At 34.9% G+C, this 18,795-nt stretch overlaps 1 protein-coding gene across 1 annotated transcript in view; it reads left to right on the top strand.

Annotated features, from left to right (window-relative positions):
* The window catches only part of PKHD1 (PKHD1 ciliary IPT domain containing fibrocystin/polyductin), a 507,893-nt gene that overhangs the window by 365,680 nt on the left and 123,418 nt on the right, over positions 1-18,795 (top strand). Inside the window, exon 59 of the mRNA XM_049765224.1 lies at positions 1,399-1,556. Coding sequence (XP_049621181.1) covers positions 1,399-1,556 — 158 coding nt within the window. The remainder of the gene's footprint in view (positions 1-1,398; positions 1,557-18,795) is intronic.

Raw genomic sequence — 18,795 nt, forward strand, 5'->3', positions numbered from 1 at the left:
TTATTGACATATTTTATTGTTTTCTCTTTATTAGAGTTACTTCCTTGAGATGCTTTCAAAATTACTGGCAAGAAGTGATTGTAATTCTTCAGTTTTTCATGGAGCATATTGTCACTCATTTTTTAGGAGATCTGAACACTTGTGAGTGAGCTCTTATGTAGGGACTAATAGTAGAAAAAGATGATGTCTGCAGTCAGGAATCCATGAATGAACAATATAGCTTAAATGGAGATTGGCATTCAGGCTCGATGCTGAACACTAGCTGAGTTCTTAACATATGTTCTGAAAATTTTGTTCAAAATTAAAAGTCAGATGAAGAATTCTTTGTGCTATGAAAGCGATGGCGAAAGTCTGGAACACGATTTTACTTTTCCACAACACTGGAAAAGAGTTCGTTAGTTAGAAGAAAAGAATAAAAATTGTCCTGGTTAGGAAGTTTGTTTAGACCAACAATGGATCTGTTTAAAAGTGTTATTGAGGGGCCGGTGAGGTGGCGCTAGAGATAAGGTGTCTGCCTTGCAAGCGTTAGCCAAGGAAGAACGATCCCCTGGCGTCCCATACGGTCCCCCCAAGCCAGGGCAATTTCTGAGCGCTTAGCCAGGAGTAACCCCTGAGCATCAAACGGGTGTGCCCCCTCAAAAATAAATAAAAGTGTTATTGAAAAAATGATGGTTTTTAAGTACAAAATTTTGTATACAACATAATTATATACCTGCATAATCCTATGTTTGTGTACTTAATATTATCAGATACACAGTCTGTCTTATACTGTCTGATATTCTTTCTACTAATTTCTTACTTATTGAACAAAGTGAAATGATATTAGTATCTTATTCTTTGTCAAAATGTGACATAGGGTTGGCATGAAATAAAGATTTTGTTATTATAACTGATACCTCAACAGTTTATAAGGAAAATAAAATCTCAATAATTTAATATTCAGTTGTCTATAGCTTTATACATCCTCCTTAACTCTAAATTCTGAAAAATGACTAAATGATGTATCTTTTTGTAACCATTGTATAAGTCAACTTGTGTTGGTTTTTAATATATATTTATAAAATTAAAAAAGTACCTTTCCCAAGTTTGAAAATAGCTCATGTAATTGAGATCTGTAATAATAATATTAAAATACTGAAAAGTTTTAAAAAGAAATAATTATGCCATGTTTGGTAGAAATATCTGGATACAGTTTATTTTATTTTTAATTAACAACATGTCAAGTTACATAGACAAATATCCAACTTAGCTAATAGTAATGTCTTACTCATATACTCACTCGACTTAATATTTATGAAATTATTATTAGTAAAAACTTACTGCATATATTCTATAAGAACAATTTGGCTATAAATATCTTCATCTTGTTTTGATTGAGAATTATTTTTTTCTGTACAGGAAAAATTTGGAAATGCTAGTGTGTCGTGAATCAGATTGTGAAAATCCAGGAAAATATCTCTTTAAAGATCTGGATGGAAAAACATTGGGTCTACCTCCACCAGTTTCTGTATTTCCTAAAACAGAGGTGGAATGGACTGGATCCTTCTTTAACACAGGTCAGTTGTGTCTGTACTCCATGTCTCTAATAGAGAGAGGAATTGTGTGAAAGAGCTTGTCTGGTTGTATTTCCAGGCAATATTGAATACTTAAGAGGTATATTGATATCACTGCTTTACCCTTCATGAGAAAGCCCATTTTTATATTAGTGCCACAGATTTTTTTTAATAATTTTTATTTTGACCAAAGTGATTTACATATCTTTCACAGTAATATTTTAGGTACATATTAACCATGAATCAGGGGAATTCCTATCACCAAAGTTGTCCTCCCTTCAACCCCATTCCCATCTTGCATCCTATATACCCTACCCTCACCCCTGGGCTGCCAGTATAAGTGGTCCCCTCTGTGTCTAGCTTACTACTTAGTGATCATACAACTGTTTGGTCTTGGTACCCTCCACTATTTCCCTCTCTATTTGAGAGGCGGTACTAGATGGTTCAAGTTATTTGGTTTTGTTTGAAGAAAAGAAAATCAATTAAATGGAGGTAATAATCAAATAAGTAGAAAACGGGTGGAGTCCTTCTAGAAGAGGCTCTCAACCTCAGTTTGAGAGAGGGAAGGGGAAAAAGGAAGTGAAACACCACAATAATACAAAGGGAGATATCAAATAAAAAATCCAGTGAGCACTACAGCAATAAAGACAAGCACCACATAATAACCATGGTCCTGAAATAAAAACATAACAGAGCACAAAAAGGGGGAAATAAATAAAAAGAAATAATAAGAAAAAAATTTGGAGACCACAACTTCAATATCCAAACTAAAACATAGAAATAAAAAAATAGATAAATAAATTAAAAAGATTATTTTGTGCTGCTTTTTTTTCCTGCATAGACACAGTAAATATTGGGAATATTAGAGAGGGAATTCCTTGGCCTAAGAGCTACAGGGTTTCCTCTACCTTTGAAGTATACTGTCATGGGAATAACTATAACTTGCATGTTCTTTTATTCCTCCCTCAGTGCCTTTGTGGTGTATTAAGTGCCTTTGTGGTGTATTAGTGCCACAGATTAAACAAATATTGAAATCAATGTGAATTACAAGTCTTTCATAACTCTATTTCAGGTATATAGTGACAGTGAATTAGGGTCATTCTCACCACCAGTGTTGACCTTTCTGCACCATAGTTCCCAGCATGCATCCCCTGTCTCCACCTTAGACCCCTGACTGCTATGTGTAACGGGTCCATTTTCTGTATAGCGTGTTATAGTTTGGGTCTCTTGATTCCATTGTCCTTAATATTGGTTTGGGTACTTAGATCTGACCATTTTTTCTTTCCACTCAATGCTCCTGAGACCAGTTCACCCATGGGTACCGTCCACTTTTTTTTCTTTTTTCAATTTGTAGAAGGATATAGAAATATGAGGTAGAACAAGATGATTCATGATCTATGGTTCTGTAAAAAAAGGCAGGAACCCCTATCTAGAAGCTATAAATAAAATTAAAAGAAGAAAAAAGGGGGGAGCAGATGTAGGGTTTTTTTTTTGTGTGTGTGTGTGTGTGTGTGTGTGTGTGTGTGTGTTTTTGCATAGCTGCAGTAAACGTTAGGAAAATTAGAAAGGAAATTCACTTGGCCTAAGAGATACAGAGTAAAGTCAGTCTTCTGTAATTAGAGATCTTGGTTTTTGTACAGAATCTAGGATGAAGCATCTTCTGATTTCATTTCTCCATTATGTGGAGAGGTAGGACAACCTGCCCTTAGATCAAGTTGTTGCTGTTTCCTCACCAATAGGGTGTCATATGAACCTACCCTTGAGTAATTTGGTGCCAAAGCAGTAGTAGAGCCTCCCCCAAGGGGTGTTTGATTCCTGGTGCCGGGGCAGAGAACTGTGCCCGTTCTAAGGTAGGGATCCAGGGTTTGGCATTGGACAGTCAATAATCGATCCATTGAGGTTTAAGTCAAGTCCCCATTGTTGATTTAATATAAAAGATAATGACTAATGTGCACATGTCAGGGTGTGGCATTTTTCAGCACGGTATGGCCCTGCACCTTTAGTCCCTTCTGTGGACGGGTCTGAAGACACAGTGTAGTAGTGCAGAGAAATACTTCACGAGTAGTCAGTTAGTTTCATTTGAGTCAGTTTGCTTTATTCCAAGGCCTTATCTGCCATATGCTTTTCCTCACATGGCTTCTATGGGAAGCTTATTCCAAACAGCTTCTTCTATCCTTCTCTCTCCTGTCTCTCTGCTTCTTTCTTTTCCCTTCCCCTCAGACTCTTTTCTTTATCCTCTAGATCCCCAACCACCAGGAGGGTGGTGCTGGCCCTCTAATCCAGGTGTGTTAACATTTCAACAGAAAGTTTAGGAAATGAGGGAGAAATACTTTCATCTTTGACAAATGTTCAGGGTGGAAGGTCCCCTTCATTATACAATTTATGAATTTATGGGTTCTTATCCCTATTAGATAAGAACCTCTTTCTATACATAAAATTTCCTCATTTTAGTGTGCCTATGCAAAAAGTAATGATGTCATATTATATTTTATTGGTGCATTTGTGGGTAAAAATAACATGCCACACAGTGTCTGTGCCATGGTTTTGACCTGAGGTCTTAGTGCAAGTGAGACTTTTCTACTAGAATTTCCTACTAAGTAGAACTTATACTACCAAAATTTAATCAGCTACCTAAAAAGCTGTAGCACGAAGACAGAAGGAAATTCAAGAATTGCATTGGTTGTGGAAGTAGAAAAATTATAATTTCTCCTGTTGTTCAGCTAAAATAATTCTAAAGAATTTTCCCAACTTTTTACTTCTTTGATTCTTTTTAGAATCATTTTAGTCTTTTTATTTCCCTTCTAAGACTTTATGTGCATTATGTTCCAAGGCTTTGTCTCCAGACAACTTTTATTCTTTTCTTAAACTTGCTCTCAGGCTTAAGGTTGAAATAGCATTTAATGTTAATGACTTAAGAGTTTTTATAGTTAATTCAGGTTCTCCCCTAAACTTTATTCTGGTATAAGCAATTGACTGTATGTGGAAGTTGATTAGGTCCTCAGATTCAGCAAGGCCCAAATGGGATTCTTGGTCTCTATTCTCTATACAACCTTCTTCTTGTTTAGTTTTTCCTGCCTAAATAATTGCTATATTTATTCATAACACTGCATTAGAAATCTTTATTATTTTTGGTACTGTAGTGATAATATAGCAGCTATACTATTTGTTTTTCTTACACTTGGGTTTGATCCCAGGACCCCTTATGGTGTCCCAGCCCACTCGGAGTAATTACTGAGTGCAGAGAGAGGATTAATCCCTGAACACAATCAGATATGGTTCTCCCTCCCAAATTATATTTTCCAGTACAAGCTCTTCTACGTCTTCCCATCATTATTTCTATCCTTTTTTGCCTGCCATTAGAGAACTTTGAGTCTAACTTTCCCCCACACAGATATCAGAGTTTACTTTTCAACTTCTAGTCTTTTTTTCTCTTTCAGAATGAAATTCAAATTGAAAGAGTGTCTAATAATAACTTTTTCCCAATTATCTCCCTTACATAATTTCCGTAATATAATTATTATTGCTGTTTTGCTACCACATCCTGTGGTGTTTAAGACTTAATTCTGGCACTGCTTGCAGGGCTCACTCCTCACAGGTTCAGAAAATCATGTGGTGCTAGAGATTGAATCCTTATCAGCTGTGTGCAAGGCAAGCACCCTGTGCACTGTACTGGTATTCCAGTCTCTCAGTCCTCAGCAATATATTTTTAAGTAAGCATCACATCTTAATTTTCCTTTAATAGGGATTAGTTTAATGATAATTTATACTTACCTCACAACCTTTGCATTGGCTATTTCCTCTACCTCAAATATCCTCATCTTATTACTTTGAATAAGTGGCTCCTTCTTCCTAAGTGAACATTCTTTAAAGATGCTCTTGGTGTTCTTTTCAAAATAATGATTTTTCTTTACATTCTTGAGTTCAATCAAGTGTATTTATTTTTTATCACAATTACTTTATTTAGGGGTCAGAGTGATAGTGCAGCAGATATGACATTCATCTTGCAGGGGACTGATTCAATTCCCATCATCCCATATGGTCCCTTGAGTCTACCAGGAGCAATTTCTAAGTGCAGAGCAGGAGTAACCCCTGAGTGCTGCTAGATGTGGCCCCAAAACAAAACAAAAAAGAATTATTTACTTAAAATGAGATAATATATGAGCTTGTTTATTTTTTGTTTACTGTTTGCTTTTAGGAAACAAACCTGATCATGTTATGTATGTTATCCTATTCACACACACACATACACACACACACATATATATATACATGGTGGATGATTTATCAGTATTTCTTGATAGCCTAATTAAATGATTTAATTACTGATAACCAATGAATTATTTATGATGATATTTAAACTCTTGTCTTCAGATAATTGATTTGAGTAGTTTATAACATGTAAACCTAGGCATTTTGTTTATATATATTTTTACTTGCTTCATCATTTTTCTATTCAAACTACTGTTTCTCTATAAAATTTGGAATTTATTGAAATGTCTACATAATAGATTTTAAATATCACACACTTTCATGCTTTAACTTTTTCATATTCTCCTTAAATGTTTTCATAATTAGAGTATTATCTTTGAACAGAGTGACAAGTTTTACCTATAGTACTGGTTTTTAATGTTTCTTCTACATTCTTGGAAATGAAAAGCAAAAATTTATTTCACTGTGTTGATTCTATCTGTTGAATATAACTAGAAAGTATATATTTTACACAGAAGGATTGAAAGTTCTCAAAATCCCATATAAGTGAAAAATATGTATGGCTTAGGAAAATAAAAGATAGAAAGTACTTTTCCACTTACCAATATGTAATTTCAAATAGTTTTTCTATTAAGTTATTCTATTTGCCTTAAGAATAGGCTCAGAAAAAGAACACCTCCTCCCAAAAAACATGGACTTTAGAGACAGGCAAGGGAGAGAGTAGAAGGGAAACAAGAACATTGGTAGCAGAAAATGTGCATTGATTAGACGAAGGATGTTTATATGACTGAACCTCAATCATGAACAACTTTGTAACTATACCTCACAGTGATTCAATGAAATATTTTTGTATTAAAAATATCCTCATGGTGAGGGAAACAGACACTCTAGAGGAGACTGTGGTGTTGAAATGTTGTATGCATAAAATCCTATCATTAACAAACAGTATTGAAGATTGCAGTGCTTCAAAAATATTTTTAAAAGACAAAAAGCAAGAGAAAAGGCTCAGTGTTTGTTATATTTGTGTTATGGATTAAAATAACCTAATACTTTAAAATAGGATGTGAATAGCTGTGTGACTTTTCTAAATATGTGGAGTTGAGGGAATATTTCATTTCTGTGACATTGGATTATCATATGTGTCTCAAGACTACTCAATGGCAATTATATTTTGGAAAAGAATAAGGGTAATATCTTAAATTTGTGATGCCCTGGATACAAGATCTGGAGACTGAGTTATTTTATTGGGTAGGGAGCATTGTTGAGAGCTAAATCGGCAGAGAAACAAAGGAAATGAGACAAGGAAATGAAGAAAGCAAGTGTCAGGTGTATTTATTGAACGGTTTTTACTGTGGTAGCTGGAGCTCAAGTCTGGTGGAAACCATTAGAACAAACTCACATTGGTCCCACAGAGCAGTGGAAGATGTGCAGATCTTACTATTTCAAATACCAAATTATCATGGTCTGAGGGATACTTCTGGGAGCCGCAACTCAGCAGAACTTTGACTTTTCCTACACAATTTCCGGCACTTGCCCTGTACTCTCTTCTGAGACCAGGAGAACTCTTTCTCAGAAGGGAATGATGAGTTCCCTTAACAAAGTCTTTGATGTGTGAAAGAAAGTGTAAGCAATATAGGAGCGCAGCATTGAGAACATCCGCTACAAGCAGGTCCTCTAAAACATTGATCAAGTACTTCAGTTAAGAATGTTCTTTTTGGCTTTGTTTTGTGTTTGAGGGACTCATGTGGTTGGTTGCTTACCATTTGTTCCAATATGATAGTTATGCAACGAAACTGGTTTTAATGCTATAAATGGTTTTATTTTGTTTCTTTTTATTATCTGTCTTGGTCAGGAAGTATGACTCACTATTAAAAGCCAGCAGATGTTATTATACCACTGTCAGTGTGAGACAAGCATAAGGGTATGTGAACGGCTAAACATATATGACTGCTACCATCATCTATATTTTAAAGCTTTATAACATTTTTAATGAGATTGCTTTAGGTACCAAATGAAAGGATTCCCACAGGAGAATCTGCTGTTTGCTGTCCGCTTTTTGCAATAGAGATAGCACATAGTGTCTGCTGGTTCAAATAGAATTGCAGTATTTTATTTTTATTTCCAAAATATGAATAGATCCTCCTTCCCCAATCAAGTATATTTTTTATTTTAAATAATTCTCTTCTGTGCTGCCTTTTAGGTCCTGTCCATATCTGATAGATGAGAACAATATACATTTAAACTTAAGAAAATTATGCCTATTTTTCTCCCCTCCTCTGTAATATTTTATAAAAAATAAAGGACAACAGCACTACAAAGATAAAAATGGCAAACACTGGAACCAACTCTCATGTATTTCCAATAGCATTAAACTTCTGACATCCTTATATCATTACTTTATTTTCTTTAATATCCAGCTTGGAGTCCACTACCTTGAAGGTTTATTTTTTAATTTGAAAAATTATTTTGCACATTTGGGTTTACTTGAAAAAATATTGATATCCACAGACTCCAACATACTATTATATACTCCAGTTTTAGGAACAAAATTTATCCATGTATATCAACTATGAAGTATACTGTGCCAGTGGGTTTGCTATCTGTGTAATGCAGGGTGTGTAGCCAGGGGAAAAGTGAGCTGTTAATTTTGTTTTGTACTTATCTGTAAATTTGCATTTGCAGCCAACTTTGAAACATGCATGGCAATAAAGTGAAAGGCAGCTAATCCCGAGTAGGATATCCTTTAAGAACCATTTGCATATTATACTAGAAAGGACTTCTTTTGCTTGTGGAGGCATCTGATAATTTGAAAATCCAAAATCATTTAAAAAAAAGTATTGGGTCTGAGTACTAAATAGTAAAGCTAGCAGGGCACTTGTCTTGCTTACTGCAACTCAGGTGCAATCAATCCCCAGTACCCCATATAATTTTAAGAGCCCCACTAATCAACCACAGTCCAGAGCCAGAAGTAAGCCCTTAACACTGCCAGGTGTGGCCTCTAAAAACCAAAACAAAGCCCTATAATTAAACACCCATTTAGGTAGTGCTAAACAGAAAGAAGAGATCTCCATGCTGACTTCGTACTCATTTCCTTACTGCTTCATACCATATCGGAGTTCAATGTAGAACTTAAAAATAAACAACATTGAAACCATTTGACCCATCAATTATCATAAAAATTATATTTTGTTCAAAGAGGAATGAATAAAATCAAAGATTTAATCTCAATATTCTTTTGCAACTTCTTAACTATAATAATGAATGTTAAAAGGCAGGTAGCATGACTTGAACATTTTTTTTCTTGCTAAGATGACAACATTGATATTTTCCTTCATCAGTATGTGTTGAAGAGGAGAGTAAGACAGTGTAAATGGGTGTGGTTAATGAGAGGGCTAGGATAGGAGTTTGCTCCTTTCTAAGACAAAGCAAGATGTTTGGATTTGAATTATCCTAAAGAAGATGGCTTTGAAGGATTTCTAAGAAAGGTGGTAAGAGATTTTATAAACATGAACAAAAGATCAATGAGCAGCTGTGGAATAATGGATTGTGGATGGTACAAGCTTGAAAATAAGCAGTACCATAGAACGTGAATGTAGCCTATCCAGATTCTATCTCTGTTACCACTTCTGGTCCCCTAAGCACCACCTGGAGAGATCCCAGAGCACAGAGCTGGGAGCCTAAGTACCACTTAGTGTAGTCCCCATTGAAAAATAAATACTTGGCAAAGAAGCACTGTTCCGATATTTTGTCCACTGACCTGTAAACTACACATAACTCTGCCCCCTGGGCCATGAGATAATGACAGATTATCATCCAGAAAGTCGTTGAACAGAAGAATCTAAGGTTTGCTAAATCATGTCAATACAACTTGGGACTTTTATACTCTATTTGACTTGTGTGTAAAATAGAGTTTTTCTATTTTGCATGTGTGTGTGTGTTTAAAAGTATTGGTTCACAAAATCAAAACAAAACAGGAAATTCTAAAATTTTAAAATGAGAAAAACCAAGTCAGACCCTCATTTTCTTCCCAATAGTTCTTTAGTTTAGGAAGTGCATTTAATTACTGGCACTGATTCATCATCCAAATCATCTACATAATAAATGCAATTTTCTTATGAGGGCACTTGAGAATCAATGTATATCTGAGAGCCTATACTTTGAGCTAACCTATCCTTATATTTTGTATTTTAAAATATAGGCATCCAAGTAAACCTGCTCAAATAATTCTGCAGTACCAAGACTTAATAATAGGTAGTATAGAGTTCTATATTTCTTTTGAAAGAAAACAGAATGTGAATAAAGTTCTCTTAATTTATATAAAGTGCACTCTTTCAAATATTCATGAGTAATTAACACTATATTTGTGCCAAAATCCAACAGACATAAGTATATGTGGATACATATAGACTCCATTTTTTTAAAAAAGTGCGAAGAACATTAGCTAATACAATAGAGAGCTATTTATAATCTGAGATGTCTTTAAATTAAAAAATGTGTTTAGCCCTTTTTTAAGAATATAGGTTGTTATTTTCGCTTGTTTTGAAGCAAATTTAATGACCTCAAAATATAACTTTTATAATACATTGATGGATCAAAAGTGGTTTCAATGCTGAGTTTATTTTTGAGCTCTATATTGAATTGTTATATTTAAAACCTAGACTCATGATGTACATTTCCCACACTTTTCTTTATATTATTCCCAGCAAAGTACTTCTGAACAAATTTACCTTCAGGGCAGGTGAGGTATTCTCATTCTTTCCCATGTGATGGCATGGAATATTTTTCAAATTATGTGAATTCTTGAGAAAGAAAGTTGTATACTATGGTGGTGACCTTTCAAATGACTAGCTTAAAATCACAAATAAAAGATTAGGTTTATTTTAAAAGAAAAAAAGAAGAAAAGGAAGCTGGCATTTGCCTGTCAGTCTAGATCATGATAAAGTTGTTTCTGACTCGATAATAAGAAAATGAAAATAAAGTAGATTGTGTGCTAAACTGCTTAAAAGAGAGTGGCCAGCTTTTTCTCAACTCTGTTGCTAGATTTTGACATGCATATTTTCTTTAAGCTTTCCAGCTTCTCATTCTTCCCATTTGTCCTGGGCATGACAGCAAGATGGTATTATAAAATAGAAGAAGGGAGAGGGAGAGAGAAAATGATAGGACTAAACGGAGAGAGGAAATGGTTGTTAGAAAATTTGTCTGCTATATCTACGCATGCAGAGGCTTTTTTTTTCTTCTAGCTAGAGGGGGAAATACTATTCTCTTTTCCCAAGCAATTATGGGTCCCAAAGATTGAAACTTGGTATATAGCTCTTTAATCTCAGCAGATATTTATGGTTAAACATTAGACTTTTAGGATTCCAGATGTCAGGGTATTAAAATAAAAAGGCATAGTGAAGTCTCAGAAAATATTAGAATCCTTGGGATATGTGGCTGCAGGGATTTTTATCCTCAAGCGGAGGAGGATAAAGATCCTGTGCTATTTTCCAGTGAGACCCTCAGAGTTCTTTGCCATCACCTTATTCTCTCTTTCATCTCTGACCTGGTCTTCTGGAAGTGACTGGCATAACAATATGGAATAGCATTTTGAAATAGTCCAGGCTGAGTTGGAATGAATTGCATGTGTAATTTGAAAAGGTAAAAGTCCTGTGGAACATGAGAACAAATTTCTTTTTCTTTGTTCAATGTAAACTTTTTATGTCTATTATTATTTATTCCTATAATTATAATTATTTATTCTTATAATTATTCCTATAATTGTCAACATTTCCATTAACAACAAACATTTATTAACATCCACCCTTTTCTCTAGTGCCATCAACAGTGTCTATTCTAAGAAACAGAAGCTCCCATGTTGGAAAAGATGAAAACTGATGGTTTGATACTGTAACTTGCCTAAGTCACGAAACTCAATATATGAAGATTCAGACAGAATCCATCTTTTTAGCACTGGGATCTACTTTACATGGTGATCTTATTCTAAGATTTCTTTTTCCTCTGTGTTCTCCTACATTAGCTTTCTTAAATCGATTAATTTTTCTTTACCCTTAAAACACAGGACAAAACAAATGGAAACTGTATAATTATTTCAGCAATTATCCACCCCGACTAACAATAACAATGATTACCATTTATCTAGCATATTTCATGTGCCAAGCATTACGTTAAGTGGCTTATAAGCATTCCTATTCATCCTTACAAGAACCTGAACATGTACGGATTGTTATCCTCTTTCAGCATTTGCAGAAATAAGGGTTTTAGAGAAGTTAACTAATTTTTCATGGTCACACAGCTAGAATATGCAGAACCAAGATTTAAATCTGTATTTGCCTGACTCCAAAGTCTTGACTCATAACCACTTCTAGATAATTATGACTGTGTGGTTTTAATCATCTGGTACAGAGCTGTTCAGATCTATGTCTATCTGAAGAACTTGCATATTTCCAGTTTACATGGTAGCAAATGGATATTTTTAGATTTTTTAAAAATAACTGTCAATTATTGTATTCTTCATGTATGGCAACCTAGTCAGAACCACACACACAGACATACACATACAAATAACCACAGTCACACACAGTACACATACATTTTCCATCCACAAGCTAAATAAACTTTATCAAATACAAGAAAAGCATCTTGACAGTTTTAATTAAGCTTTGGTAGTTGCTTAGTAACAAAGTAGTAAGGAATAAACTTTCTGGTTATGGGGTTCAAAACCTTATTATTATTATGACTATTATTATAGTATTCCCTCATTTATGCCTAGTGAAAGTTTTAAATATTGACAAGTATTTATAAAATGCCTAGTAAGAGCAAAGCATGGTTTACCATTGGCATCTTAGAAAATGTACTTGAAGAACATTTTGACTGAAACCCAACTACAAACATGCTTGTAATCATGGCGATTAAATAAAGATTTATATAAAAATATAAACAAACAGAACCATCAAAAAATAAAGAGCTTTAAAAAAAGGTGAAAAAAAGTCATTGTTCCTATCCTTAGTCACGGAGGCATGAAGATCAGACTGTTGGAAGAAAAGCAGTTGGTATAAACTTGGCACAGAGAGGCACTGGCAAATTCATGTGTTTCTGAAGACTTAGACAAAGGCTCTGAAAAGAAATTTCTCATGAACCTTTTACTTAGGTGAGACTTTTACTTATGCCAAGTTGAAAGAGGCAAATGAAGACATTTGTATGTAGAAGCAGCAAACCCAGGACTGTCCTATATGTTGCAAAGTAATGGTTGCCACATGATATGCTTCTGGGCACAACATGCAGATGGAACCCTACCTCTGTATCCCATTGCTCTATTGATAACTCAGTTCCTTTTTTCATAACTCATGCTATTTTAACATCAGTTGTCAAACTTACCTTTGCATAAAACTGTGAAGTACCTTGAAGGCAGCCTTTTTAATTTTTTTGCTATAAATCTGGGAATAACATATGCTAAGTCAATGTTGGCTCAATGCAGAAATAAATGAACAATTGGGTGATTAAGGAGGTAAAAACCTTAAAAACTCAAGTTGACTTTGTGACGGTATATTCCACAAAACATGTTTCATAGATTTACTTAATATCTAACTATTTCAGCATTTTAATATTATTTCGGAAAGAATAAAAAGATGAAAATTGATGCTCCCTTTTCTAATGATGAACCGCAGAAATCACCATTGGTGGCTGCGGTGCATGAACCCCAGACTTTATCTGGCTTAGGAGAGGCTGGTGTCTCCCCTCATTTGTGCGCCTTATTTCCTGCTGAAGAATGAATTTCTGGGTAGGTCCACCTGGCCAGCTTCTGGAGGCTTTGCCATGTGAGTCCATGGCTCATATCTAAACACTGCTCATGTCAGAAATGAATTTTCATTTGAAATCTTATCACTGACTCCAATCCGTGTTGTAATACATACAACCACAACATAGCTGTATTCAGCACCTATTAGGCATGGTAGTGTTGTTTAGCTAATATAATAAACTGTAAACATATTATCTGTTAGTAAATGTTTTATATTTCTAAAATAAAATGTATCCTAAGCAATATTCAGGGAGCCCAGGGTCACTTTTGGTACTTCTTGATCAAGTGGGCCAGATGGTTCAATGACTGAGTGTAGTGAGCCTGTTTTACTTAGATCTTAGAATGCTTCTGTTTTTTGAAGACATACCTGCTGGTTTTCTGGGGATTCATACATTGCTAGTCTAGAACTCAAGTCCATTGTCATGCAAGAGGTTCACCCCTGATCCCTGAGCATTCTCTTTAGTCCTTATTTTAGAATTTTATTTTATTTATTTTTGTTTGTTTGTTTTGGGACATGTCCAGTGACGCTCAGGGTTTAGTTCTGGCTATGCATTCAGAAATTGCTCCTGGCTTGGGGGACCATATGGGACACTGGGGGATCAAACCATGGTCTAGCCTAAGTCAGCCGTGTGCAAGGCAAACACCCTACCGCTGTGCCACCACTCAGGCCCCAATATTTTAGAATTTTAATAATTTGTATTCACATACTAATTTTGGTTCAGGGATTAAACCCATGGTCTCATTAAACATGATAAATGTGTTCTTATCCACTGAGTTAATTTATCTGTCCTCAAAACCTGGTTTCCTGAACTTTCAGAGTATTCCCCATACACTAATATTATAAAATATGGTCTATGATTTACTAAGTTTAGAAAACTCTGACTTCTCTCCTTCATAGTAATTTATTCATTTCATGATGTTTATTAAAGTAGTGAAAGTTCTAATAATTCCTGAAACTAAATAATCTTGTGGTTTAACCTTAGTGTATGTCAAAAATTTTGACTAGACTATAATTGTTCAGATTATAATTTTATCCCTTTGAAATAATGCATTTCATAGTGCATTTTAGGGGTATTGTTACTGAATCCATTAGTTAGAGAACTTCATACTTTCAGAAAGAAAATAACAAGACTGCAGCATCTTTATTTAGATAATTATTTAGATCAGCAAATTCAAGTTTAAAATTTAATGCGCAGAAGCCTTCTGCCTTATGTTCATCCCCTTACTAGGCTTCTTAATACGTTTCCCATTATTTTAATGGTTGGTATCTTTCTACCTATTACTGAATTTGTCTTCTCCTTTAATAGTCCAAATTTAATTATTTTTATAATCTTATAGTTGAAGTATAATCTTATGTTTAAATTTATATTTGTAGCCAGTAAAACAGGGATTTAATAACCTAACATTCTTCTAGTATCAATAGAACAGTTAAAATTCCTTTTTAAGTCAAAATAAGAGAAGATGGTACAGTCTTAACCATTAACTATTTTTTATTGTGGTCAAATGCAGCATATCTGGGGACTGAGAATTCTAATCATGTGTCCATGCTTTTCTGTTTGTGAAAAAATGATCATATTCTTACATGTAAATGAATATGGCATTGCTAGTATTATTTTGTTGTAGCAGTACTTACAGGTTTTAACTAAATATTTTACCTTATTTTATGCTTGAAATAGAAAAGTGTTATTTAATTTTTCAGGTTTCTCATCTGAGATGTTGAGGTATTAATATTATAAATTAATTATATATTGTAATTCTAGACTATCACAGTTACAATGTCTTTGTATGATTAGTAAGGATTAAAATGATAGTTCAACAAATTTGTTTACCTTTTCTAAAATCACTGTATAATAATTACCATCAATATAATTTTACTAGTTATTATTAAAATGGATTACAAAATAGTCTCAGTGTTGTGGAAAATATCAGGGTCCAGTTCCAAAACCTGTTTTTTAAAATGTCATTGGACACAGCCTCTTGGCATCTGGAAATCATCTAAAGATCTATGCTTATGAATTCCGCTTTTAATTTAAGAATTTAATTTAAGAATCATCTGAGCCCTTTTTGTTGATTGACTAAATAAAACTAGAACATTACACAATGAATGTGTAATGTTAGAGCCAGGCTTTTACTCTGGCTCTTACTTTGCTGCTATGTTAATCATCAAAACTACCTTGCAGAGGGAAACTGACAAGTTGACATTTTTTTAATCATGTATGAGTTACTTATTATTTTAATAAGAATAATGATGGTAACTCATTTATGTAACAAATGGGGATCACAATAAATGAGTCAGTGTTTATGTAAAGCATGTCAAGAAAGGAGACATAGAAAAATACTTTCTAGAACCAGCAGCCAATCTTTCTACTGAAGAATGATGGCCTCCCTGTAGAACCCAATTTCAATGTACTTAGCCCTGAGTAGAAATAGTAATAAAAGTTGGACAGAAATTTCTGAAAACTATTGCCTTGAGAACAGAGAGTAGAATTTCCCTTTTTTGTTGTGATTTTGTTATGTTTCTTGATCCTCCAGCTATGGGTGGCTTTTTCTGGCCTTTTTTCTGAGCACTTATGTCCATCTGGACCCAAGGGAGACTATTATCTGTACAGGTGAGAAAAAGTCAGAGAGAGAAAGAGAGAGAGGATGAGAGACAGACAGACAGACAGACAGAGACAGTGACAGAGACACAGAGAAGAGTTAGTTCAAGGGGAAGCAAGGGAGACTATTATATTTACAGGTGAGAGAGTGTATAAGGGAAAACCACTAGCTTCATATTTCCCTTGTAAGTCTCATTTCCCATCCCTTAGCCATTATGATTATCTGATTCGCTACACCTGATGCTGTTGAGATTGAAAGTGACCCACTGTAACTAAATTGCCTAGGTCCCCTCCTTCCTGTTCCCATCTTCGCTTTCACAAATATTAATATTAATGCCATTTTCTTCCCTTCTGATTGAATGCATTAAAAGGGAAGGGCTCTAAAAAAAGCTCTAAAGGCATACTGTGTATAAAATAACACTCACCTGATTAAGAAAAGGGCTGAGTAAACAGCAAAGGGTTATTCTTTAGTTGCTACCGCTATTGCTCTTCATGGCTCTGGGTAAATTATGATTTGCACATATAAAATTTTTTTCTTTTTTCTTTCTTTTTTGATTTTTGGGCCACACCCAGTGGTGACGCTCAGGGGTTACTCCTGGTCCTGCACTCAGAAATCACTCCTGGCTGGAGGGACCCTATAGGACTCTGGAGGATTCAAACTAGGTCTGTCCTGGGTCAGCCACATGCTAGGCAAACACCCTACCTTTTCACCACTGCTCTGGCCCCTATTAGGATTCTTTCTGAACTGATTCTTGTATTAGTTTCCTGTTGATATCACACAGAACAAATTGCCTTGGATTTTGTGGCTTTATATGGCACCTTTGTTTCTTTGCTTTGTTTTGAGGCCACTCCAGACTGTGCTTAGGGGTTAATCCAGGCTTTCTACTCAAAGACCACTCTGGGGTACTGGGTATAGAACCCAGTTGGACACATGTAACTCTATCCCTCTATCCACTATAGCCCCAGACCTGGCACCTGGTTTAGTCTCACAGTTTTACATGTTGGAATCCTAGTTGACTAAGTTGGTGCTTTTATTTTCACTCTCTGGTGGCTGAAATGAAGAGTTAGCTTATCAGTTTTCATTGCTGCAATCTCTATTTTTGAATCTACTTTCAGATCCATCTAGGTTCTTGAGTGAACTCAGTCCCATTTGATTAGAGGATTGAGTTCCTCATTCTCTTGCTCTTCATAAACTGGAAATCTTGATCATTTTTTTTATTATTTCCTGTGTTTACTAACTTGTCACTGCCTCCATCTTAAAAGCCAATTACAGAGGGTCACTTCTATCTCTGCTTTGAATCAACACTTCTCTGAGTCCAGCCATACAAACTTCATTGCAGTTGAAGGTTGTTAAGATCAGAGTGAGCTTACTCAGGTAGTCTCCCCATTTGAAGGCTTTATAGTATAGAACTCCCTCCAAAGTTTTTCATATTCATATTTTCTAGATTAAGGAAGAAACCATTTTAGGAGATCATTATTCAAACTAGCATCATTCTTGACCAGGTCTGTAGCTTGTCTATAATCTTAGCTATAAAATACAGAAAAAAAATCCTAAATGGTCATATATAGTGGCTATTTCTAAAATATTTATTCTTTCTCTAGAAAAAAAAAGTTTATTAATAGATTATTATGCTTTGAGCATTGAAAATAAATAAGGAGAATTTCATGTTCTCTTTGCAGTATGGACTCAGTTTTGATAGAAAAATTATCTGTCTGATCTGGTCAATTTTATATGATTTTTGATATGGCACTTAGTCTGATTTTCATCTCATTTTTGTTGCAAGTTGAAGAAAGTATTTTATGAGATGCATTTAAATCTATGTATTTTGCTACTTATATTTAAAAACATTTACTATAACGATTACTAATATGAATTATTTTTATATTTTTAAAAACTATACTATTGCTTCTAAATGCAGTCAGGACTGGTCTCATCCACCATTGTCCCTAAATAAAACTGAGTTTAGACATTAGAAACTCCTTGAATGTCCAGTGCCTGATGATGCTTGGTGACACAATGTGAACTTCGGTAATAAAGCAAAGTAGCTCATTTTCTCTGGCTCTCTCAGACACATCTATGGCACACCTAAATAGCTGAGTATGAGCTTGCAAAAGCTTAGATGAGGGAGCAATGCATTTTGCAGCAATTAATTTTGCAGAGGAAGCAGTCTGTTCTGCAGATGCCTGCAGCACTCACTAAAATGGGGGTTGTTTTTCAAGGCCACCAGATCTGCAGTGGGCATGGGCTGGCTCATCAACAAAACAACAATGCTAAAATATGGCCTCTTGGGTTTTGCAAAAGGAGGGACTAGAGGGGCTATAAATTATGCTTACCTGCTAGAGCTGGTTGAAGACTATAATTGTTTAGCCCCCCAGCACAACCCTGCAAGGGTTAAAATGACAGAGATATTAGTGGGTGATGGCTAAAATTGTTGGTTTGGAGCTCTCGGCAATACACAGACTGTTATTTACCGGACTTGGTCGATTTACTTCTTAATGCAATAATGACCTGTGAAATGAAACGTGAGCTAGACAATTGTTCCTCATTGTTTCCAGTAAAACATCCTTTCATACCCCATTAAACCACCATTAATTCCATATGAAAGAGAGTCACGCACTAGCCCCCGATGGTCCTTTCTTT

The sequence above is a fragment of the Suncus etruscus genome, chromosome 18 (genome assembly GCF_024139225.1).
Source record: "Suncus etruscus isolate mSunEtr1 chromosome 18, mSunEtr1.pri.cur, whole genome shotgun sequence".
NCBI lineage: Eukaryota > Metazoa > Chordata > Mammalia > Eulipotyphla > Soricidae > Suncus > Suncus etruscus.